Raw genomic sequence first — 23,267 nt, 5'->3', positions numbered from 1 at the left:
GAAAAAAGTAGAGAACCGTTTAAATATTTATCTTTTTTGGTGTAAGGATTTAATTTGAAAAAAAAAAAACGGAAGTTTGTTTCACATAAAAAAATCTGTATCATCTTTTTTAGGCTTTTTGAAAAAGAATAATCTTTTTTGTTTTGAAAGTATAAGAAATTGTTAAAACTAAAGAAATTAAATAATTAAAAATGTTGAAGATTGCAAAAAGCTGCTTTTAGACCACATTTGCTTTATAAATAAAGTTTGTTTACAGAAACGGGCAAATCATCATACAAAGATCGCTTTAGAATCTCCTTATGAGTAAATACCAATAAGATCTAGTCGTATCATGCAGGCTTGCATCACTGGTGCTCTAATCTGGAACCAGGGCCTGGAGTTTTGGCTTGGAGATCAGGGATCTTCCCAGGGGACACGATTGGGTTCAGCGTGAAGGAATGACATTGGATCATTCCTCCGTGGGCCCACCATCTGCAGGACAGCTCAAAGGAGTGCCATGTGATTTAGTTGACAGTAGCAGAGGGTTGCCTTGGTAGCCCAACTCCCTGTCATGGAATCTGGTGAGTGTCTGGTGGCAATTCCCAAACCTGGTGGTGGACATGAGATCCGAGCGATGCTATCAAGCAGAAGGAGTGGAACCCAGCTGGCTTGTGGGACCCCCAAAGCACCTGACAGTGTAAGCAAGCTGGCCTAGGAACACATCTGGATTCCTCTGGAGGAAGTAAATGTCTGGACATCTTTTCTTGGGCTGCTGCCCAGCCTCAGATGAGCAAATTAGAAATAAAAAGAGATGGATGGATCAAAGAAAACAAGCAGTCATGTGATCACACCCTCCTTACCATGACTAGCGATACTTAGATTTAAAATCTTGACTAGATGATATGCGTTCCATCATGCTGCTTCTTTAAAATGAAATATTTCTGGAAAAAACAGCCCCCCCCCATATTTTTGAAGCACCGTTCAGCCGTTCCGTTTAAAAGCTACATTTACCAGTGTTGTAAATAAACAGCACTTTTTTCTCTCAATCACACTTTTAGAACCTCATTGGTTAAGGCACATTCATTCTGTGTTTTGTTCTTATTCTGAAAAATATTTTGTTGTGGAAATCAGACAATATTGATTGATCCCTTAAAGAACAAATATTTCTTAATTTACCAAAAGAAAAGCACCATAAATTTGCTCAGGTTTTTAAAGTCATACTCTTTAAAAAAAATTGTTCTGGTACAGTTGAGGGACATATTGTGATATGTATTGTATTGGAGACATGCATCGTGATACACATCGTATCGCCATGTACACCCATACTAAAGAGTGACAGAGAGCCAAACACGCTGAACACTGCTCGTATGAATGTTTTTATTGGATTCTTTAAAAACAAACAGTAAAAAAATAACTTAAAAAAAACGGCATACATTAACAAAACTAAAGGATGAAACAATTTAGAACTAAAGAGACAAACGAGGGCAGTCGGGCACACAGCGGGCGTGTTAGTGCCTCGTCTCAGCCAACCCACACACCCTTTTCTGTTCCACAACACAAACCACACACAGACACACAAGACCGTCTCCAATGAAGTCAAAGAAAAGAGAACAAATCACAGGCAGGGAGAGATTTCCTTGCATGAAAACACAGGGAATGTGTAAAGAAAAAAAAAGCTTTTTTACAAACACGTCCTCGATTATTTTCAAAATACTGCTAGATCAGGTTTTCTGGAGGGAGGGACAGACGTGAGTCGATGCTGCTGTGCTAGACTGTTAGCAGAGATTCTTATTTCACATTATTATTCCAAAGGAAAACGAACAGTAATCAATGAGTGACGGGATGTGGTTGGGTGAGGGAGGGATGGAGCAAACCTAAGAGTAAGAAAGGTGAGAATTCACTGCTCTGGTCAATGCATGGGACGCAGAACTTTTCCCTTTTGTCTTCGGCCGGGACTTTAAAAAACACCTACGGGGACAGAAAGTGTCCTGTGACGAGGAAACCACGCCCTTCTTCTGAAAGCCGATCCACACGTCCAGATCCATCCGTCCGTACGTTTACTGCGGCTGGAAGGAGACGGAAGCATCCATCAGAACTTACTAAATAGTATAAAACAGGGGTCTGCAACATTCAACAAGTAATTCAAGTCGATATCACGCCAACCAAAACCCAGTAGGAGCCACGAAGTCTTCACTCACCCTTAAGAAAAATAAGATTCTGATTTATATTTATGTTTTTGCTACTGACATGATCCATCCATATAAACTATTGTGTTTTTTTAGCATGACTAAAACAAACATGAATAGGAAATGGCTTTTTTAAAAATATGAAATAGTTTATAACTTTAGACAGAGCTTTGCATGGTTTCCTTTCAAAATAAAAGACTTTCTACACCAAAGGATCATGTCAGTGCAGCAAATGCAGAAGGAATTTCAGCCACAAGTTCATAAATATAACCAACAAAAACTAAATCAGAGCTAACGAAGTGACCCCTACCATATATTAAAACCACGAGGCACACTTTAAATCCTTAAATTTGTTCAGAAGTAGAAAATATGCTTTATAATTTAGTGGATTATAACTTAACGTATCTTTAATTCTGGTTACTGGCAGTAAATTGATTTCCTGAGATAAATGAAGCTCAAAATTAAGTCCAAATATGTCATTATGATGTTGATAAACTATAAAGGATCAATGGAGAATTACAACTACCGTTGTTAGGATCCTCACTGAATGATTCATATCAACCTTCAGCTGTTTGTGAATGACTTTAATACATTTTAAGTTAATTTACCTTTTTAAAACATTTTGTTTTAACCAAAGAGCCACATGTGGATCCAGAGCTGCAGGTTGCAGACCCCTGGTGTGGAAGAACTAACACTACAATAGAACACTTCTACAAATGTTCACTCCAAATAAACCAAAGGGAGGATGTCAACAAAGCAGCTCTACCTGCTGTCCCGGCTGTGGAGCCCCTCCCTGTCCCGGAGCCTGTCCCGTCTGACCGTAATAAGCAGCCTGCTGTCTGTAGTACTCAGCCCAGGCTGCACTGTAGTCCTGCTGGCCCCCAGCTGCCGCAGCGGCCCCCGCTGCAGCGGTGCTGCCTGCAGCAGCTGCACCTCCACCCGGCTGGGCTGAGGGAACAAAAATGTAAAATACTCGAGATCTGTCGTCTGTATCCGACGGTAACAAACAAAACATCTTTATGCTTCAGAAGTCACGTCTCACAGGTGAGCTCATCTTTATGAACAGACGTACCCATTCCCATCTTCTTGTAGTACTCCTCCCAGGCCTTTGTGTAGTCTGGCTGCCCCCCCGAGGTCTGCCCTGGCTGGCTCTGGTCCCCCGGCGCTGCTGCAGCAGGAATGCCTGCGTTCTGAGCCGCCATGGCGCCCTCCTGCGACTGCCCATAGTATTGTGCATAGTAGGCTGCCCATGCTGCATTGGGGTCTGCTGCTGCTTTATCTGATGAATGGAGAGGGGGTATACACTTAAATAAAACAGTTTTTCATCATAAGGGAATTTGTCTGCAGGGCACTCACTGGGGTCGTGAGGATTTGGGGCCTGCCACTGTTGATACGCACCCCCCCAGCCCTGAGAACAGTACTGCGCTCCCCCAGGCGCCCCCCCACTGGAAAAACAGAGGCAGCTCAAACAAATGTTTGACTGAACACTTTGGTTTCAGAGGGGTGGCACTTACTGTGGTGCTCCACCAGGGGGCCCCGCATTATATGGGTTAGGAATATAGGGACCCATGGGACCGCCAGGACCCCCCGGGCCAGGACCCCCACCAACCGGACACAAAGGACCCTGGGTGCAAGAGAAGAAACAACAGACAGAATATTAGAGAGAATGTTATCTGTTGTTAAAATGTGAAGGGGGGGTCCCATGATTGTCCCGCCCCCATACCTCAATCTTCTCCTCTATTAGCTGCTTGGCGTGGTCGATCTCCTGGGGGGAGCCCCTGATGGTGAACAGCTTGTAGTTCGGGTCCCCGTTGGGCTGGCGGCAAACCTCCACGAAGGCCCCCGACTGCTGGCTGACGGACTTGATGTTTTCTCCCCCCCTCCCGATGACGATCCCGCATTTGTGAGCAGGAATGGAGAAGGTCATCTCACCGCCCGGAGGACCCCAGCTGCCCTGGCCTCGACCCCACCCTCGACCTCCAGGCGACATCCCCTGTGAAAGCAGGCGGGGTCAGCCTCTCGTGCACATCCCACCTGACAGCAGAGCAGGTGCTGGACCTGAGCCTCCACCTACCCCCTGCCCCCCCTCGTCCCGGGCTCGGATGCTCTGCAGCAAATCGTTGATGATGGAGACGGCGTGCTGACACTGGTCTGGGGGGCCCATGATGTGAGCCATCTTCTCGGGCGTTGTGCCGTCATCTGTGAGAAACGACAAACAGTCCGGTTTGTTCAGAGACGTGTTTGAAACCCTCATGAAGCTGCAGGTGGAGTGTACAGGTGTGGATCCTCATCGGAGCAGAAGTCTGAGCTTCACATTTCACACAGAAAACAACAGTCTCTGTTCTGTTATCAGATGTATTGATAAGGGATCGATCATGGTTATCTGCAGTCAGAGGAAGCTTGCTGTGGTCTGATGTTTGTGTCTTCACCCCACACACTTCTGACCGTGAGCTGTGGTTATCACAAAGATCAGAAGGGAGTTTCTAGGAAAAGGGCCCAATAACGTGTTCCCGCCTCAGGAGCGTCCACTTTCAATGTCCACTTAATGTAAAGTAGCAATCAGATGTCCTGAGGCCCAATTGAAGCGTTGGGCGCAGCATGCCGGTCTGGCAGTTGTGCATTTTGGGTGTTGCTGCGTATCGAGAGTTCAAAAATCTGAACTTTGGCAGAAACAACCCATCCATCCATCAACCAATCAGGAACTCAGCTTTGGCTCATGATGTGTTGATGGTGTGATCCATAGACTGTACAATTATCACTGGACAAAGCAACTGTGACATCACCCATAGAAAATGCCTAAGCTCCAGCTCCAGCAAAACCAAGTCAAATTCAGTCACCATTTTTTTATTTATAATGCAGACACCGCCATTTGGAGCCAGATGACAGTGATTGGTCAGAGTCGGTTTGAGTCAACGCTTTTGTCACCAATCATGATTAAGTTTGCTGGAAGTCCACACCCCTTCCACTGAAAGTGGCTCGGGAGAATCTGTCAATCAAATGTTTGAGGTGGGCACCACATGTTTTTACTAAAGCATCTCATTGGCCAGTTTATAACTTTAATAACTAGCAATAAAGAACAAATATCATGAAAAAAAAATAGAATTAGCAAGAAGATGTTAAGGAAAATGTTCCAGAGCAAGAATGGTTATTCTAGCAAACACAATACTTGAGTAATAACTGTCTATTTCTCAGTAAAAGTCACAGGGATTTGGCTTCTTGGAGCCAGCAGGTACTTCCTGTTTGGAGCACAAGAGGGGAGGGGTCAAGCTGTCCAGTGATGTATACAGGCTTTAATAGCTTCTCCCACACACGTCTGGAGCATCACGTTTATGAACATGTTTTGGAGAAGCATTGAGCAGCAACTCATGTTTGGTGTGAACGCAGCATTAGAGACAGGAAGTGAAGCTCTGACTTCCTGAGGAGGGTTTAGGTTTCTGTGGACGCCCCCCAGGAGCGGAGGAGCAGTCACGGAGAAGCTATGGACATCCTGAGACTGCCGCAACTCCAGAGCTGTTAGAAGTTTGATGGGAGTTCCATAAAAAGCTGCGTGATGCTACAGTTGAAGGGATCAGTGATGTTGCTTTTCTATCAGAGATCTGAATCCATTAAACCTCTTAATAGAAGATTTTATTGATCAGTCTGAGTGAGAACTTACACTTCAAACATGTTGGATGGGAGTCACTAATGTTTGAAAATGGAGATAAATTATATAAAAGGGGGAAGCTTCACAAGCATCTAGGATCTTAAGAACTCACTTTCGAGGCTTTAACTCTGGAATTATACGAATGGATCCATTTAATAAAAACAGCATCTTTTGTTGTTTTGATCTCCAAGACTTTGAATGAAAAGAACTGAAAACCACGCTTTCAGCTTAAAGCTGTATCGGAATGAAGAGAACTGCAGTCAGCAACCACTGACCCCTTCTGAAGGAGGACTTTACCCGGTTTAAACTGAATCTTCACTCCAGCGTCATTCTGGATCTTCTTGATCATCTCGCCGTTCCGGCCGATGACGACCCCGACGGACTGTCGAGGCACGGGGATCTGCAGGATCACAGGCGGCCTGATGAGCACCTCGCAGCTCCTTAAAATCATCAAATCACGAGAACGATGACCAAAGCTTACTTCAATGCCGCCACCACCTCCCATCCTGGACCCGTATTCACTCCTCTCTCCGAACCCCGCATGGTCGCGCTCCCTCAGGATCTCGTTAACCATGTCCTTTGCTTGCTGCAAAAGACCAGAACAGCTTAAAACGCGGTGCTTTCTCGCCGTCTGTGTCGCTGAACTGAGCACGGACGAACCTGCACTTTGTAGGGGTCTCCAATGATGCGCAGAGGTTTGTCTACGTTGGGGGGCTGGGATCCATCTTGGATGAGGATCATTTTAACTCCGGCCCGCTCCTGGAATCAGTAGAAAGGATGAGGCGGTTCTGGAAGGGAAAGGCTCTAGTCCAACCGGACGGATCTCACCTGCAGCTGCTTGATGGTCTCTCCTCCTTTCCCGATGATCAGGCCGGCCTTGCCTGCTGGGATGATCATCTCCTGCATGGAACCTGGCTGGCCGTTGCTCGGCTCGTGACCCCTGGACACGATCTCATCTATCAGGGCCCTGGCTCTCCTGGAAAGAAAAAGGTTGAAGAGCCTTCTGCATGGGCTGGAAGCAAGATGCTGATAAAACCAGAAAAAAAGTCCAGATTTGATCAAAAGCATTCAGGCACGCTTCATCCACTCTTGTTCAGTGCAAACAGTTTTGATCCAAGAGCACTGAACTCAACCACAGAGAACTGCTGTCATTACCCACAATACACTAGATCAGTGTTTTTCTGCCGTTTTTTTAAGCCAATGTACACTTTTTTCATGATAAAAGAAACCCACCAGCGTTCAAAAAATGCAAAACAGGAGAAAATCTGTCGTTTGTTTTGACGTACAGTCCCTCCAAGATCTCATGTGCATTTTTTGTAACAATTGAGGCAGAAAAATCTGAGAGTCGCAGCTGTTTTTTTTCTAAATTTTGTATTTAAAGTTGTAAGGTAGTTGCTTTCCCTCCAGTTTATTATTATACAATTTCATGAACCTCATAAAAACTAATAAAAATATTAAATTATTTTTTTTAGTTAATTGTCTGAGCAACTGTAATTTTTGAACAATTATATGAACACAACATAATTGTTTTTTTAACACAAAAAGACTAACATTATATACTTATGTCCATGTTCAGTTATAACTACACAAAAAGTAAACGAAGACGTTTCCAAAAATTTATCTCACGTCCACTTCACCTCAACACCGTTTCTTTAATTTTGTTATTACTTCTTTTAAAACTTAACTTAAAATTTTTCAAAAGTGACTAAAGTCTGAAACTGAGTTTGTCCTTCAAACAGACGTTATTAGAGAACTGTTTCACTTAGAAAGAAGACTTAGCCCAAACACTGAGATATCTGGCGGTAAATAATAATCCCTTCACGTCATGAAGTTCAGCTGCAGGTCACCATCAGTCAAACTCCAAACATTCAAACTCCACAGATGAAAGGGGAGGAGCTTACTGAATGGCATCCAGGCTGCCCGTCAGAGAAATGCTCCTCTCAGGAAGTCCAGCGCTGTCTGCAGATGAAACAGACATTCTGAAGAAGAGCTGCAGAGCAAACTCCCAGCAGCAGGACCCCCTCCCGAGGAAAAGGTAGAACCACAACTCACCATGAGCGATTTGGACTTTGCACCCGGACTCGTGTTGTATTTTGTTGATCTGTTCGCCTCCTCTGCCGATGACTGAGTGGAAGGAGCATACAGGCGTGAGCTTAAACTCAGACAGAATCAGAAGTTCAGGACGTTCCTCTGGTGTACTCACTGAGACCGACCATGCTGTCGGGTACCTTACACTCCTCCATCATGGTGGACGAGCGGACACTGCAGACAAAAACAACAACATCCAGAACAAGCGCGCAACGGTAAAGGCTTCAGATCAGTGTCAGAACCGGGCCGTACCTTTGTTGGGACAGCGCAGCCAGCTGGGCTCCGATAGCTGTGAGAAACGGTAAAACAGGTGAGACAGTGAGCAGAGCGAGCGCCTGTACCTGAGCTGACATACACCTGGCACATTACACATCACGTACACATTGCAGAGTCTCGTTCACTCTGTGATGCTACCTTCTTAGCATCAGGTTCATCTGGAGGAGAGAACAGGAGAGCCGTTTTAGAAGCAAAGCACCAACGGATGCGGAGGCTCTTTGTGGGGACGTCCTACCTGCCTCCTCCAGCGAGCGCTTCTGTGCTGTGAACGGATAACTTTCCGCACCTCCGTTGTTTGTGGAGGAGGTGGCGCCGTCTCCACCAATTTTTGCTGCAATCTGGAATTGGATCACAAAGGAAAGCAGACATGAAAATGTTTAGCAGATTTTCAGTAGGAGCAGTTTCCGGAACCTTCCTAAACTTTTGACTGAGATCATTCTGTTTGTGAAGATAATCAGGAAGTCTTCTTTGCTGAGATCCAGAGGAACGGCTGGATCAACAGAACAGTGATGTTCAGAACAAAAATCAATCATCTCTTCATCTATTATGAGTGGCCTTTTACTTATGATTAGAGGAAGGAATCTTGAGGCACCTCACAATTCGATTACAATTCAGGAGGAAAACAATTCGTTTAAAAAAAAAAATTATCAATGCATCCCAGATCTACATTTTTGTTAAAAAGTTTCTCTTTACTACAAGACACTAGACCAGTACTACTTAAATTTCTCCACCAAAGTGCATTTTTAAGTAGAGACAAGATCAGTAAAATTGTTTAACTTTTACTGAGAATATTAAAATTCTGACATGAAAACATTTAATTTGATAATCAAAAATCTTTCACTGCATTAAAAGGGGAAAAAAAATCTCTGAACTCAACAATAAGATTACATTTTACCAGCTTTAATGAAACGTTCTTTAACTCAAGTTAAACAAAATAAATAGTTTAGCCAGCCGCACATTGTCATATTGCTAATTTCTTGTGTTTCATATGTATTTAGTTTTGGTGTGACATAACTTACACACCGCATGACTTTTATCCTATTGACCCTCAACACTATGAAAGCCAAAATGCTTCCAGTCGCTTTAAGTGAAGCCAGGGCCGGTGGGATGACGAGTTCTAGAGGGTCAGTTTGTGTGCTCTTCAAAAAACATCCCGCATGTTACTTTTACTTTAAATCACAAAATCCTTCTATTATTTTGAATTCATAATCATTTCTGGATCATAATCGTTGCATCTAAAAATGATTGTGCTGTTGTAAGCCAAAAATCGGCAAATCTATGTAGTTCTTTCAAACGTAATTTCTGCAGAGCGGCAGGAGTAGATAAGAAATTCACCTTTGAGTTATGGCAAGGACTGTTGGGACGGAGTAAGCCTGCCCCTACTTCCCGACATCCATGTGTTTGCACTCTCTGCCATATGCTTACCCAACGCCTACAACCTGATATTACTAGTGTAACAAAAATAGCCAGCAATAATAGAGTACGGAGATGTATAGAAAAGTAAGTGAGATTTACAATGATGTATAGAAATGAGGAGTGAAGGTCATCTGCAGCAGGACTGTGGGGGAAAGCAGCTGATTGGCTGAGGACAGAGATTTATGGCATGTTTGAGGGGAAACAAAGCCTCCTTCCACATGCTGCAGAGATAGAAATACTTTATTCTACTTTCACTGAGAACACGAGAATACCATGTATCGATGTAGCTTCAATAACAACAAACTGTTTGCTAATCCCAGATGGAAAACATGTGTTTATTGAAACCATTCAGATGGGAAGTTTCATGTTTCGAGTAATAAAAATAGAATTTCTTCTGTGGGTAAAATTGATACTAAATCTTGGAAATAAATGACATAATTCCTCATAATGATCGTTAACCGGTTACCACTCACCGAGCTGAGTTAGGTTACCTACAGCTGATGGGATGTAAATATTTCGACTAAAGATGGTCACATTTACGAACGAGCTTGATTTATTGTCGCTAGAGACTTCTAGATAATTGTTAAACCCGAAAAAAATAGAAATGCGATCGGCTGTTAGCATGCTAGCTCCGCGTTAGCCTAGCCTGTTAGCTCTGTGTTAGCCTGTGTTAGCCTGCTATCCCCGGCCAGCGTCGGAGCAGCTAGCAGCGGGGCTCCAGCCCGGGATTCGCGCTCACCTGTCGGGCTCGCTGCACCGCGTCAGCGAAGGCGTCCTTCTTCATCCCCGCGCCGACTCCGTTCGACGGCAGACCGCTGTAGTCAGACATGCTGCTTTCCGGGGTCAGGCTGGACAGCTTAGTGCGGTTCGAGCTGCGCAGAAGCGGTAAGGTTACCGGGAGCAGAGCTGGACACAAACGCGACAGATCGGCGGCACGCCGGCAAAAGTTCCTGCTTAAAACCACCAATCAGGGCATGGCGGCTCCTCTTCTTCGTCCTTCTCGAACAAAACTGTCAACAAAACACACTGCCACCTGCTGGCAGACGCAGAAACAAATGTCAGGATCTTTAAAGTCCCACTCCAACTTTATTTTTTCATATTGTAAAATCGTTCCCAGTGGTATTTTAAATGGTTATGTAATTTTAGCCAAAACCAAAGAAACATAAGACATTAGAAATTTGCCTCTGAGTTGTGGGCGGGAACAATGTTCATGGGAATACTATGATATCCCAGCATTCCTTTGTTTACTCTCCCTCCTGCTAGCTTATAGCCCCTCCCAACCCCAACCTAACATTAGTGTAGAAAACAAAAATGATGAGCCATATCAGAGATATCCAGGTAAATAGTTTTTAGACAGATTCCAGCTCAGACGAGGAAAACAAAGACGTTAATGGATCTATTTGTCTGCAAGTGAAGGATTTAGAATTAGAGCAGACTAAGTCCATTACATTTTCCTTTCTGAATCTCTTGATCTCCAGCGCTGATGCTCTCAGATCTAAACTGTCCCTTTCCAAGCCTATGAGAGACCGTTTGAGCAAAAAAGAAGAATCCTTCTGGTTCTTATTCTCTGTAATTATGATAGGCCCTACACAAAATGAAACCTAAAACATTGAGAATACCAGAACAGTCAGAAACGGTCTCTTACAGATCAAATAACCTGCTTCCTTGCATAAATTGCATCATTATTTGGGATGGAGGACATCAGACTGTGGAGCTGTAAAGGTGGATCTGAGTCTCAGGTTGCTCTGAGGTCATCTGCATTGCAGGTCTGGAGAATCATCTTCTTCTTGACAACAGTTTGTAGATATACTGGTCAGAAGACTGCTGTCCAATCAAGCACAGAAGTAGCACATGGATCCAAACAACTTTTAGAACCTTTGGCAGTTTGGAAAGGGACCAAGTCTCTTGCAGGAGAAGCAAACCTGCAGCTTTATACTACAACGTACCAGCAGGGGGCAGTATAACGTGGTCTAGAACTTCCTAGTAGAAGTTTGCTTTGATGGTGGATAAAGTAGAACAACATCAGCAGATGGCACCAAAACATCACTGACTGGGAACTGGATTTCCAAATCTTTTTATTATTCCTGCAGACTGGGAGCTTGATTTCCAAATGAAATGTAGAATTTACTTTCATCTGAGAGGAGGACATGACTGTGTGGAGGCTCTGAAAGTTCTGACTCCAGCTTAGTTTACTCTTTCTGACGCTCCCCTCAGTGCTTACATAGAAGTTTTCCCTAAAGCATGTTTCCTTGCCACGCTTTTTCCTTTCTGTCAGTTTCCAGTTAACATGCTTGGATGCAACACTCTGTGAACAACCAGCTGAATTTGGGGTTTTAAGCACCAGTAAAATAATGAGTTAAAAAAAATCGGAAATTATAAAACAGAAGTATCATTGTAATTCACAATCACATAAAATATTTAATTATTTTGTTTTTCTAAATGATTACAAAAAATATTTTTTAAAAAGGTAGAAAAAAGGAGGCTTTTTCTTTCATAAACTCAGAGAGATATTGTTTTTATTTCAGTGGTGGAAGCAGACTGCCTGAAAATTTCAGCTTAAATCACAAAAATGCTTCATGACATTCAGAAATGGCTTTTTTAGACTCTGCTAAAGCTTCAGAGGATCAGCTCTGACTTTAATTCCGTCACACGCCTCAGAGATTCTTGTATTTAAGAATAAGCAAAGAACTCAAAGAACTTTAAAAGCATTTGTAAAAAAAGCAAATGATCAGAGAAACCATCACAGATCCAGATAATATGCAGCTTATAAATAACATCTCTATTTTATTCAACAACAGTCTGAACCCAATCAGGGCAGGAGACTCCAGAGTGTCTCCGATGAGCATTCTCCCTGTCCAGCACTGATCCGGATCTGCTCGTGTTCTTGGTGATGAAATCTTTTCTGGCTCCTCTCCTAAAAGCAGGAGTCCACGGTGTCGGCGTGTCTCCTCCTGCTTTAACCTCTTTTGTGTTTTGGAAATTTCTGATAAATAAATGTTTCTGGATGAGTCCATGACCTCACTGCAGGTGAGGGTCCGGTCAGGTTCTGGTCACCTTGAACCCTCTGCAGGGTGAGAAGACAATGCTGTAGAAAACGAGTTTTCACGTTTCACAAGACCTCCAGGAAGTTCATGCAAATCCCCCAGAGTCTGAGTCCCTGCAGCAGCAGGATGCAGGTTACTGAGCAGACATGCACTCATGCAGATCCCTCTGTGTTAGAGAGCTGATCCAGCTTTTGCTGGATGGGGGGTCACGTTTCCTCGTGCACCAACAGTCGATCTGCATGTGCCTGCAGATCAAAACCACAGCAAACCATTCCTCCGTCTGCTAACCCTTCCTCGATCTCCTACCCTCGATGTCCACGCCCAGCATCATCCTCGTGTATTCATAGACGACGTAGGACAGGCTCACGGCGGGGACGACTTTTAGGAGGTTGGGGGAAATTCCTCGGTAAAGTCCAGCGATACCCTCCTGGGTGATGATGTTATGAAGCAAGGACAGCATGGAGATTCTGGGAGCTCCTTTCACTGAAGCTGAGGAAAGAAGAAGAGAGGAAAATATGAGACCATCCACTTTAAGATGGGGAGAAATCAGCCATACATCTTTCCATCCATCATTTTCTTAACCCACTGTATCCCTTTCAGGGTCACGGGAATGCCGGAGCTTGTCCCGACTACTAGGCAAAGTACATCCTGGACAGGTGGCAGGGCCACACAATCACTACACTTGAAGTAACCCATCAACCTATGAACCATGTTTTTTAACTGTTGCAGAAAGCTGGAGTTACCAGAAAAAAACCATGCATGCACAGGGGGAACATGCAAACTCCACACAGAAAGAACCCAGCCGGGATCCGACCAGGATGAGGCGATAGCGCTAACCACTGTGCCGCCGTGCAGCCCTCCACATGCAGCCCTCACACGTCAGATCTTTACTTTCATGTGTGAAGTTTCTCTAAACCAGTGCTCCCCAACTTAAACTGACCAGTTTAAATCAGACAATATTTTGCTGGATTGGTCCAAATGGGGCAGAAGTTGACGTTTTTAAGCTCCCAGTTTCTGAAAATATTTTCAAAATAAAATCCTACTTCAAGAAATTTAGTCTTAAAAATATCAGTAAGTATTTTTTTTGCAGATGACGAAGATTCAATTAAACAAAGTTGTTGATTTGTAGAAGTCGTTTCTGATTAGAAAAACTCCCATATATTAAACATTATGTGATTTTTTTCCCCCCATAGAATGACATTTTAACACTTAATCCAGGCTCTGATTATGTTCATAGGCAAAAAGATTGATCATATTTTGTCTTTACATAAATCCTCATTTATTGGGTATTTTTCAACACTTTTTGTGCTAACGTTTCTGAATGGATGTCTTCCCAATTCAACCTCGCTGTAGGTACATTTTCAAATGTCCCTTTTAAAAGTTTTAACAAATCAGCAACATTTTTTTGACTGAATCTTCATTCTGTGTAAAATTCTTGGGTCCGGTCAGAACTTTGTGATAAAGATTTTCCTTTAATGTCAAAGTGGAGGCTAATCAGATGCTAGCTTCAGCTACGTCCAACTTTTAAGGCTTGATGGATAAATAAAGCCAAATAAAATTATGCAACTGTTGTAAAACTTGTCTAATAATATAATTATAATATAGTATTTAATATAAACATGAATCTTCTGTATCTCCAACTTTCTCCAACTACTATCTACATGTCTGAAACAGTCTAGAGTTTGTCGCCGCATATTAGACAGAGACGCTTCTGCTACATGAGAACAACTGTCTCGATAATTCCGTATGTCGAGGAAAACTCCCGGTTCTGTCTGTTAACAACAGCTTTAATGTTCTTTGAAGTCGAATGATCTTATTCAGTTTCCTCTCTGGCTCTTTCTCCCTGAAGAAACTTTCTAAATATGTTTTATTGTTTGGTTTCTGTTAGCTTTTGGGTTACTAGCTTAGCAATCCAAGTAGCTGCTTTAAGTCATGTGACCAAGTTGGATGTTGTGAACAGAATCCGTCAGTTTTCAAAAATAAAACTTTCTTCAGGATCAGAAAATAAACTAAACAGAAATAATCTAAGTTAGCGCACGTTTTCTGTCTGCGGCTCGGTACCTAGTGACTCACGGACCGGTATCAGTCCACAGTCCGGAGGTCTAACCTATCTCCCTAAACTGGACACCTTTCCAGAAGTAGATCATGACTGGTTGACTCAGAGCATCCTCCTGACCTTGTGCCTGCATTCGAGTGCGGATCAGTGCCAGGGGGTAACTCGCCAGCTGTCCGCAAGTGCTGGAAACGGCTCCACACCCAACCAGCACCATCACGCCCGGGTCGGCCACGCCCCTGTTCCTGTTCAGCCAGGCGAACTTCAGCGTCTGTTGACCGAGAGGACCAGAGGTGAGAAGGTTGAGCTCAGCAGCGAGGCCCGGCTGCAGCTCCCGGGTCTGACCTCGTACACGGCCAGGTCGATGCCCGCGTAAGGGACGATGCTCAGCATGTTGGGGATGTAGCCCTTGTAAAAGGCGCCGACTCCTTCCCGCCGCAGGATCTGTGTGGCACAGTCAGCCAATCCTGAGTACTGACCCGTTTTTCGGAGTGTCAGACGGGTTTTCAACACCTGCAGGGAGGCGAGAGGAGGTCTGGAGACACAGAGGAGCCAGATAATCTTTGAGTCGCTGGGTTTTACCTCCATGGGGTAGATGGTGGTCTGAGCCGTTGCTCCAGCCATACAACCAGCAACAAACCTCTCATGAACCCTCAGAGTTCTAGTTTCATCGTGGCCTCGGATCAGGCTCTTCACCTGCAGTATAGAGGACAGCGTTTGAGCGCCCAAAGGAAAAAAGCTTGGGAGTTTATATGACAATCTGTTTCAACTAATTATAGAGGAAGAAATGCAAAACATTCCCTGCAGTTCTCTGACATCATAGTCGATGCTCCTGATTGCAGGAGTTTCACCTTCTCATAAGCTGTGAACTTGATGGCGGTCTCAGGGCCCAGTTTCAGAACATTGACCCCGTTTCCTCTCCACAGCGAGCGGACGCCCCCCTCCCTCAGCATGTGCTTGAACCCACTCAGCACGTTGCCCCTGAAGTCAGAGGAACCGTGGACCTGCAGAGCAGAGCTGAGGGTGAGTAGTGGACACCAGGGCGGAGGGTGATCTGCACCGCATTGTCAGACCTGCCGGAAAACTTTGAGGCGGTCCAGCGGGGCGGTTCCCGTACGGGACACGGATCCGGCCATGGCTCCGGCCATCAGCTGTCGCCACACAAAACCGGATTTCTTCTCCTCCTCTGTGAACTCGTCTGGGACAGTGAGCTGCTCACCCGTGTCCAACATCTACTGAGGTCAGCAGGAACAGAGAAAGTCGAATGGGTTCATGGTGAAGAACTGTACTTTAACCTAACCACCATTCCACCCCCCCTCCCAAGCCTCTCAGCCAGTCTGGCCCTGTGAACATCATGCTAACCAACATGTTTGACCGTCTTGTACCACTTCTCCACTCGCCAGAGTCCCGATTCAGGCTCCAGTGTTCCTCGGCCTGTAGAAGCGTGGGGGGTGCAGGCGGTTGTGTGGGATGGAGGTAAAAGAAACCGTGTTCACAAGCTCACCATGGAACGCTTCCAGTGACGTGCCACGTCCTCCATGTTGGTGAGGGGGTTAAACAGGAAGTGGTCTCGCCACTCGTTCCAGTCGATGGTCATGGTGCCGTCCTTGTCCATGCTTCACAGGAAACACAGAAAATCGACAATGAGTCGCAGACAGAAGCTGTGAGGATGATGTAGGGATCTTTTCCGTTGCTATGACTCCATTCTTTGTCAGTCTAACGGACGGGGAGCAGAGGTGAGGGTGCAGGAGCAGCTGGACTCAGATCACAGACGAGCTCTTCTCTGTCTCCATGGCAACTGTGAGACTCCTCCTGACAACTGTAGGATCTTCTTAAACCTCTGATCAGTTCATGACTCATCTCTGAGTTTCTGAGGTCATTCAGCCTGAAGTCAGAGCGACTCCACATTCATCTGTGCTGCGTTACTTTACAGCAAACGCAATCCCTTGCTCTAATGCAGTGGTCCACGACTAACAGGCCGCAGACCGGTACCGGTCCATGGGTCAGTTCTGGTACTGGGCCGCAAAGAAAAACTATAACTTACAATACTTCAGTTTGGTTTGCTTTATTCTGAATGAATTTTTATTGAGCTAATTTTTTTGCCGACCCCTGACAGGATGTGGCAAAAAGTGAACAACAACAAGAAGATTCTCTATAACTCTCTCTTAAACATTCTCCTCGGTCATTTGTCCTACCTTCATCAGCCATCTCCTTAAAGAAGAGGCTCCAACCACTAAACAAGCGTTTTTAGAAAGTTTCTTTGTGCTAAAAAGAGTGAGAGAGGAAACAGAAGAGGAGCCTCGAACTATAAAAGAAAAATACATCTATATTTTAAGACCTACTCCAATGAAAATTCTGTTTTTAGTGTTTTTAACATGTTCTTTAGTGTTCTTCTACTTAGAAGTGAATTTCTAATGCTGCTGATCTGCAGAAAATATGTCTTAAATACGACACAGGCTATTTGGTTTTTACTAAAAACTACAAAATCACAATTTAAAGACAGCTGAGAATAACTTTACAATAGATAGAAATATAGTTGGATTCAGACTTAAACAAACAAAAAAAACAGTTCTATTGTAAATATGGATTTACTGCTATAGTTGTCTCCAAACGTCAAACCTGCTCTGCAAAATATATTATATAATAATCCCTATAGTGATAAAGGATGCAGCTAACAAAGTTGTAGAAACAATGGATTTACATTTATTATTATTACATTAAGAAAATGCCAGTTTTTATGAAGGTTGTCTCGCTGTGTGTGTAAGAATACTATCAACTGTTGCTGTTCACTTCTTGACATTTTCCACCGGAGGTCGCCACTGTAGTTTTTGGCAGAGAAACGGGCTGGGGGCCAGCACAGGAGACCCAGACTCTGATTCAAAGTGACCCCTCACCCCCCCAACATGTAAAATACATGAAGGATTCCAGACCTCAGCAAAATCCGGGTGGCCTCTTCCAGGCTGATGTTCACCCCGATACTGTGGAGGCAGTCCTGGATCTCTGACGCATCTATCTGCCCTGCGAACAGCAGCAGACGGTCGAATGAGGGGGGGGGGGTTGAAGATAAGTAAGAGGAAGTAACATTCATTGATTAATGTGTGGTCTCCTTGGGGGGGGGGTCACACACCGTCATTGTTCCTGTCCAGACGGCGAAACATGACTTTAAGCTGCTTTTCATGGTTGCGGAGATACTGGATGAACTCCTCAAAGTCCAGCACTCCGTCCTGGTTGGTGTCCCCCGCCTGAACAATCTGACAACAAACAGAGTACTCATTTTAGACATAATCCCCAAAACCTTCTTTCCTCTGCTAGATGGGGAATCATATTCTTGATAGCGTCTCTATTGGTATGGGAGAGTCAAACTGCGGTTATTGAGGACCGGATCTGACATCTGCAGGTCAGGCAGCAGACTTTATATGGTGAATAATAAACACACAAAGGCAAACTTTAACAAACCTTAAACACGACAGAAGAAGTGAAGACCAACAACCAGAGAATAAGTGCGAACATGAGGAAGAAAAACACCGAAACAAACTCCTCCACCACAAGAAGCAACTTTGGAACCTTGCAGAGAAAGTCTTCGTTCCAAACTCTGCTTTCCTGTTTCTGCAATGCAACCGCCATCATTATTACCAACAGATTAGAGCCTAACGCTACGTTCACACCAGGCTCTGAGACGCACGTTTTAAGCCACCTCTTCCAATGTAAAGTCTATCTAAATTCAGGTATATGTGTGTTTTGTGCTCACGTGTTGCTATATGCTAATACGCTCTACACACATTACCTGCAGCAATTGAGCGTAGGTCAAAAGTTAAAAACAGTTGACCAATTAGGGACTCGGATTTGGTAATGATGTTTTGGTAACGTCTTTTTTAAAACACGGAAGTGCCAACCGTTTGAAAATGGATCATGAAGGAGAAATTTATCATTTCAGTTTGTTCCCAGCTGGAGTTATATGACACCAAGTCTTTCATGGATCAGAATAGAGCTGAGAGAGAAAAAGTCTGGAGCAAGATTTACAGCATTTGTTCCGCTTTGACATTTCACACCAAGCGTCTTCCAAGTCTGTGTACATTTGCTAGTATCAGATACCGACAGTCCAGAATGAACACTGTATGCTAAAAGCATGTTCAGAAACCTGCCTTCAGTGTGTTCTTGAACGTGCATCAGTACATCAGTGTATGTAAAATTGACCTGTATGGGTGCTGTGGGTTTTGGGGTGTCTGGGCTCATGGAGGATCGTAGATAGGACTGTGACTAAGGCTTAAAGGTTATGTTGAGCCAAATATTCTATAATCCCAACGTCTGTTTGCAGAAACAAACCCGATAAAAAACCCACCAGCATGAGTGGAGAAGTCTAAGACGCAAGAGAAGGTCAGAGGGCTCAGTTTACAGGAGCTGCTGCTACCAGAATAACCAACACACTAAACACACATACATGTACACACACACACTTCCATATCACAAGACGTACAATGACTGAAGATGGCAGAGTGTTCTCACACAGCAGCTGCGGGCTCTTGTTTTTCCTGCTATTTGAATCAATTCTAGATTGTTTTTGTCTATTTTTTTTAATTTTTCATCTGTAAAACTATATTTTTATCTATTATAAAATCGCCCCCAGTGCTCTTATAACTATGATTACGCAGTTTTGAGCAAAAATCAAAAAGCCAGTGTCATTTTTTCAGACATATTTTCGGCAGAGCAGGAGGAGCTCATTAGAGATTTGTTTTTGAGTTGTGACTGTTAGTGCGGAAGTAACCCTGCATGGATATCCCAGCATTCCATGGTTTACACTCTCTCCTTTTAGCTTACAGACCCTCACAACTTCAAGCTAACACTATGCAGCCATGCAGTTTTGAGCAAAGTGGCAGCTCAAAGGAGGAAAATGAAGACGTTCATGGATCTATTGTCTGTAAGTGGAAGATTTAGAATTGTAGCTGAGCAAGGAGACTTTGGCCCGCTCATGGCATTTGCTGTGTCACAAATCTGAGCTTTTTCAAACTGCAGGATTTTATCTGACCCATCATGATTTGAATAAAAAAATACTCAGAAATACAGTTTTAACTTTAAATTATTTTATCTATGCCCTCCATCATGATAAAAATGCAACAAGAATATGTTAAAAACACCAAAAACAGAATTTTCATTGCAATGGGTCTTTAAGCAGCTCTATAGGCACAAAGACCTAATGGACATGGTCTCATTCAGAATACCTCCTTTGTACACCAGTAAAACCGTTCTCACAACATTTAGAAACAACTTTGCCAGATCACTGGGATCATGATTGTTGACTGTGGTAACAGCAGACTGTTGTGACAGCAGACAGAGTAAGCACAAGGACAGGAAAGCACGACTGCATGGCCGGGGATCGGAAAAAACTCAGGAACAAGTGGATCAAGATTCACAGAAAGGACGAACTGGAACCTATTTGGACATTACGGTCACATGTAGTGTCATAGCATCAATCGTGTTTACAGTATTACAAACAAATTGTGCAGACTGACAGCTCAAACTCATCTAATTAGTGAGCAAATTGAAAAGGTCAGGAAAGTTGCAGCAAATGTCAAGCAAACCTCGACTGGACCAGAGGAGAAGAGCACCTGAGTGCTGGGATCTCCTCCCAGGTGTCATATGTCCATTCAGCACATTCTCACTCCCAGGTCGCCTCGTATTGATGTTTGGTTGAGAACCCCTCCACGTCACTTTTTGACGTTTTGGGTGTCCTCAACTTGTCGTTTTTTAACGTGCTGACTGTTCGTAAAACCAAGGGTCTGTAACCCAGGGATGCAGTACTGAAAGTAGTAACGGTACTCTAACCCCGTACCGGACGCAAACCGGTTCCAGGTACCAGTGTGCTCCGCATCCCAGTGCTGGACTGGTTCTGGTTCATGGCCTGGAGGTTGGGGACCCGTGGTTTAATGGGTACAGCCAGCACGACAAAAACAGCCCAACAGTAATCGGGACAGTCGCCAGCCTTTACATTGACTTAACCTTGAAACTTGTTGCCACCGCCGCCCGGATTGCGTCCGGTATGAATGCACTTTAACCCTAACCATAATCTGTCCGCGTTTGGTACTGTTTTGTGGCCCGGAGGTTGGGGAACCCTGATTTAAGAGGAAAAGCCAGCACGTCAAAAAACAACTAGTTAGGAACACTCAAAATGTCAATTTTTGACGTGGAGAGGTCCTTAACCAAACGTCAATATGTGACGACTTGGGAATGAGAATGTTTTGGTCCGTCACAGAAGTCTGTGTTGTTTGAGAGACTCCATTAATATTATCAAACCCTTGACCTTCATTAACACTTTGGCCTTCAGCCTGGACCTGAATTGAGTGCAAACCCAGCTGTTGAGAGAAAATCGAATGGGATCAACATTTGGTCGGGACAACGTACCCTGTCCACAGAGGCTCTGGACAGCCCCCGGCCTGCCAGTCCGGCTCGCAGCTCCAGAACATCGATGTGTCCATCCTTGTTGAGGTCCATCAACTCAAACATCTCAGCCCATCGCTTTTCTTTGTCCTGGTCAGACTTTGGGGGGGCACGCTCTTGGCACCGCGCCCCTGGGAGCCACGTCTGCTGGGGTCCCATGACTTGACAAGCCACAGGAGCATCAGATCAGTCACCTGAACAGAACCGAGAACAGTCTGAGGGGAAGTTCTTCAGAGGATATGTCATCTGGAAAGTCACCCCAGTTTTTTAAGACAATTTCCACTCATGCATCAGGAGGCCTTAACTTTGAGGAGCAACCTGAGACTAAACGGACCAAACACGATCCTAATGAAGGAAAGCTGGTCTTTACTGTCACATCTGTAGCTTTAGAATGAAGACCTTTCTGATTCAGAACCAAACATGTGTTCACCAAATCCTACTTCCTCTTTAAAGAAAGAAGGTCTGACAGTTTCACTTATATGTCTGTACATGGAGTCTCTCTTTCTGAAGTCACTGATGATGAAATTCTGCTGCAGAGATGTTTGTCACTTCTTATGACACATGTGCGTGTGTTAGTGCGTGTGGTGCACGTGCATGTGTTGTTCCGGTGTTCCAGTTCTGCACTGTTCCAGGTTCTGATCGTGTCGATAATCTAACCTTAACCCATACACGCATGCGTCTGCAGCCCGTCTACGCAGCAGAGCAAAGCCGCGTCTGACTCACTCCCGCAGTTTATATCCGCGCCGAACCGAAGCCCATGTTCGGAGGACCGGGACTGGAGTCGGCGGAGAGCGCGGAGCTCCGGTCGGGTCTGTCCCGATCCCGAGTCCGCTCTGAGCGGAGGAGGGTTTTCGGAGTGGAGCGCGCGCGCTGCTCCGTTCTTCAGGATCTCCTTCAAGCTCCTGTTGACGAAGCAGGAAGCGGAGCAGCGCGCAGCCGCGGAGGAGGAGGAGGAGGAGGAGGAGGCGCGGAGCGGCCCCGGAGCCCCGAGCTGCGGCCCCGCTCTCTGTCCTCTGACTAAATACCTGATACTGGACGTTCACAGGAGGAGCCAGATGATAGCTAGGGGTTGCTATAGCAACTGCAAGATCTGGCGACGGAACTCCAAATGTATACAAGCCTAAATCTATTTCTAATCGTGTCTAATTGTATTGCATGTCATCACTTCCCATTCAACATTTAATGTTTTTCTATCCTTTATTTTGTGTTGAAATGTGACAGAACTGCACTAAAAATTGTAGGTGATGCATGCAGTAGCACTATGTCAACAGAGAGGGCGCGCGTGAGTTTGTGTTTGTTCTTCATTAGTTACTAATAAAGTTTCTTCAAAAAATATTATTTATTTTTTTCTTTTTGACAAAATTTGAAGTTCACATTATATATAGCAGTTGTACAAAGTGCTCAACAGGTTATAATTTGAATGGTCACATATAAAATGTAAATAATATTTATAAAAAAAGTGAACATGGAAAAAAAAACCAAGTATAAAATTGAATAAAATGAAGGGAATACATAAACACGATGAAAATTCATTTTAGGGGTTATCAAAAAGCTACGGATGATACATTAAAGTTTCACACCATGTTTATTTCCCACTAAGTTTACGGATGAAAGGAATAAGCAGAGTTCTTATGAAATGTGAAAAAAGATGGTTTGGTCTTAATTAATTGACATTTGTGTATATATAATTTACCCAAGACACTTATAACATTTGAAATAATTTATGCAATTTTGTTTTACCAAAATAAACCCAAAAATGACATCAATAAAAAAATCTGCTAAGTATGGAATTTTACGAAAGAGCCAATAATGTACATCGTCCCCAAAGTATTAGAGTAAAAACATTCAAAGAATAGATGCTCGGTAGCTTCAATATCCTCATTACAAAAAGAATAACAATTTTCAGGAATAGCAAATCATTTTCTGAGAAATTCTTTGTAGTGGTGTACACCTGTAAAGGTTAGACCCTGTTTTTTATGTTTTGCCAATACATTCTCATTACTCAAGTCATCACATATTGACGTTTTATTAAGGAGCCCTCCTTGTCAAAAATTGACTTTGTGGGTTTACCCAGCTCATCGGTTTTTTATGTGCTGGCTGTTCCAGTGCTAGCTTACAGCCCCTCACAAGCCCAACCTAACATTATTTGT

The 23,267-nt window shown here is 44.0% G+C and overlaps 3 protein-coding genes across 8 annotated transcripts in view; 1 reads left to right on the top strand and 2 right to left on the bottom strand.

Annotated features, from left to right (window-relative positions):
• Positions 1 to 23,267, top strand: part of si:ch211-196h16.12 (regulator of G-protein signaling 5) — a 28,516-nt gene that overhangs the window by 377 nt on the left and 4,872 nt on the right. Inside the window, exon 1 of one of the 3 annotated variants that reach the window (XM_024259935.2) lies at positions 7,732 to 7,843. The exons of 1 other annotated variant lie outside the window; for it this stretch is intronic. The gene's annotated coding sequence lies outside the window, so the exon portion shown is untranslated. Of the gene's footprint in view, positions 1 to 7,731; positions 7,844 to 15,607; positions 15,709 to 23,267 lie in introns of those variants that run through there. One more of the 3 variants, XM_024259937.2, reaches the window with a different exon arrangement.
• LOC112137558 (KH-type splicing regulatory protein) lies at positions 1,337 to 10,590 on the bottom strand. Its single transcript, XM_024259928.2, has 18 exons — positions 10,328 to 10,590; positions 8,408 to 8,510; positions 8,277 to 8,330; positions 8,149 to 8,185; positions 8,012 to 8,070; positions 7,861 to 7,932; positions 7,710 to 7,767; positions 6,637 to 6,784; positions 6,469 to 6,567; positions 6,290 to 6,394; positions 6,106 to 6,208; positions 4,240 to 4,364; positions 3,889 to 4,158; positions 3,680 to 3,789; positions 3,522 to 3,610; positions 3,238 to 3,444; positions 2,932 to 3,113; positions 1,337 to 2,045 (listed from the first exon to the last, which is right to left on the bottom strand). The coding sequence occupies exons 1-18, from the start codon at positions 10,415 to 10,417 to the stop codon at positions 2,037 to 2,039; spliced, it is 1,920 nt and encodes a 639-aa protein (XP_024115696.1). The 5' UTR covers positions 10,418 to 10,590; the 3' UTR covers positions 1,337 to 2,036.
• On the bottom strand, positions 12,083 to 22,378 carry slc25a23a (solute carrier family 25 member 23a). 4 transcript variants are annotated; one of them, XM_024259932.2, is made up of 12 exons: positions 21,841 to 22,378; positions 21,082 to 21,311; positions 17,813 to 17,936; positions 17,616 to 17,703; positions 16,190 to 16,301; positions 15,759 to 15,917; positions 15,537 to 15,689; positions 15,268 to 15,381; positions 15,031 to 15,198; positions 14,809 to 14,956; positions 12,939 to 13,121; positions 12,083 to 12,652 (listed from the first exon to the last, which is right to left on the bottom strand). In XM_024259932.2, exons 2-12 carry the CDS (start codon positions 21,274 to 21,276, stop codon positions 12,639 to 12,641), a joined length of 1,458 nt encoding a protein of 485 aa, XP_024115700.1. In that variant the 5' UTR covers positions 21,277 to 21,311; positions 21,841 to 22,378; the 3' UTR covers positions 12,083 to 12,638. The 4 variants fall into 4 exon arrangements, with proteins under 4 accessions (XP_024115700.1, XP_024115698.1, XP_024115697.1 ...); XM_024259930.2 differs by having other exon boundaries at positions 12,083 to 13,121; positions 21,775 to 22,375; XM_024259929.2 differs by having other exon boundaries at positions 12,083 to 13,121; positions 21,841 to 22,373.

This window comes from Oryzias melastigma, linkage group LG1 (genome assembly GCF_002922805.2).
Source record: "Oryzias melastigma strain HK-1 linkage group LG1, ASM292280v2, whole genome shotgun sequence".
NCBI classification, from domain to species: Eukaryota; Metazoa; Chordata; class Actinopteri; order Beloniformes; family Adrianichthyidae; genus Oryzias; species Oryzias melastigma.
This window is presented reverse-complemented; position numbering and strand designations above follow the sequence as displayed.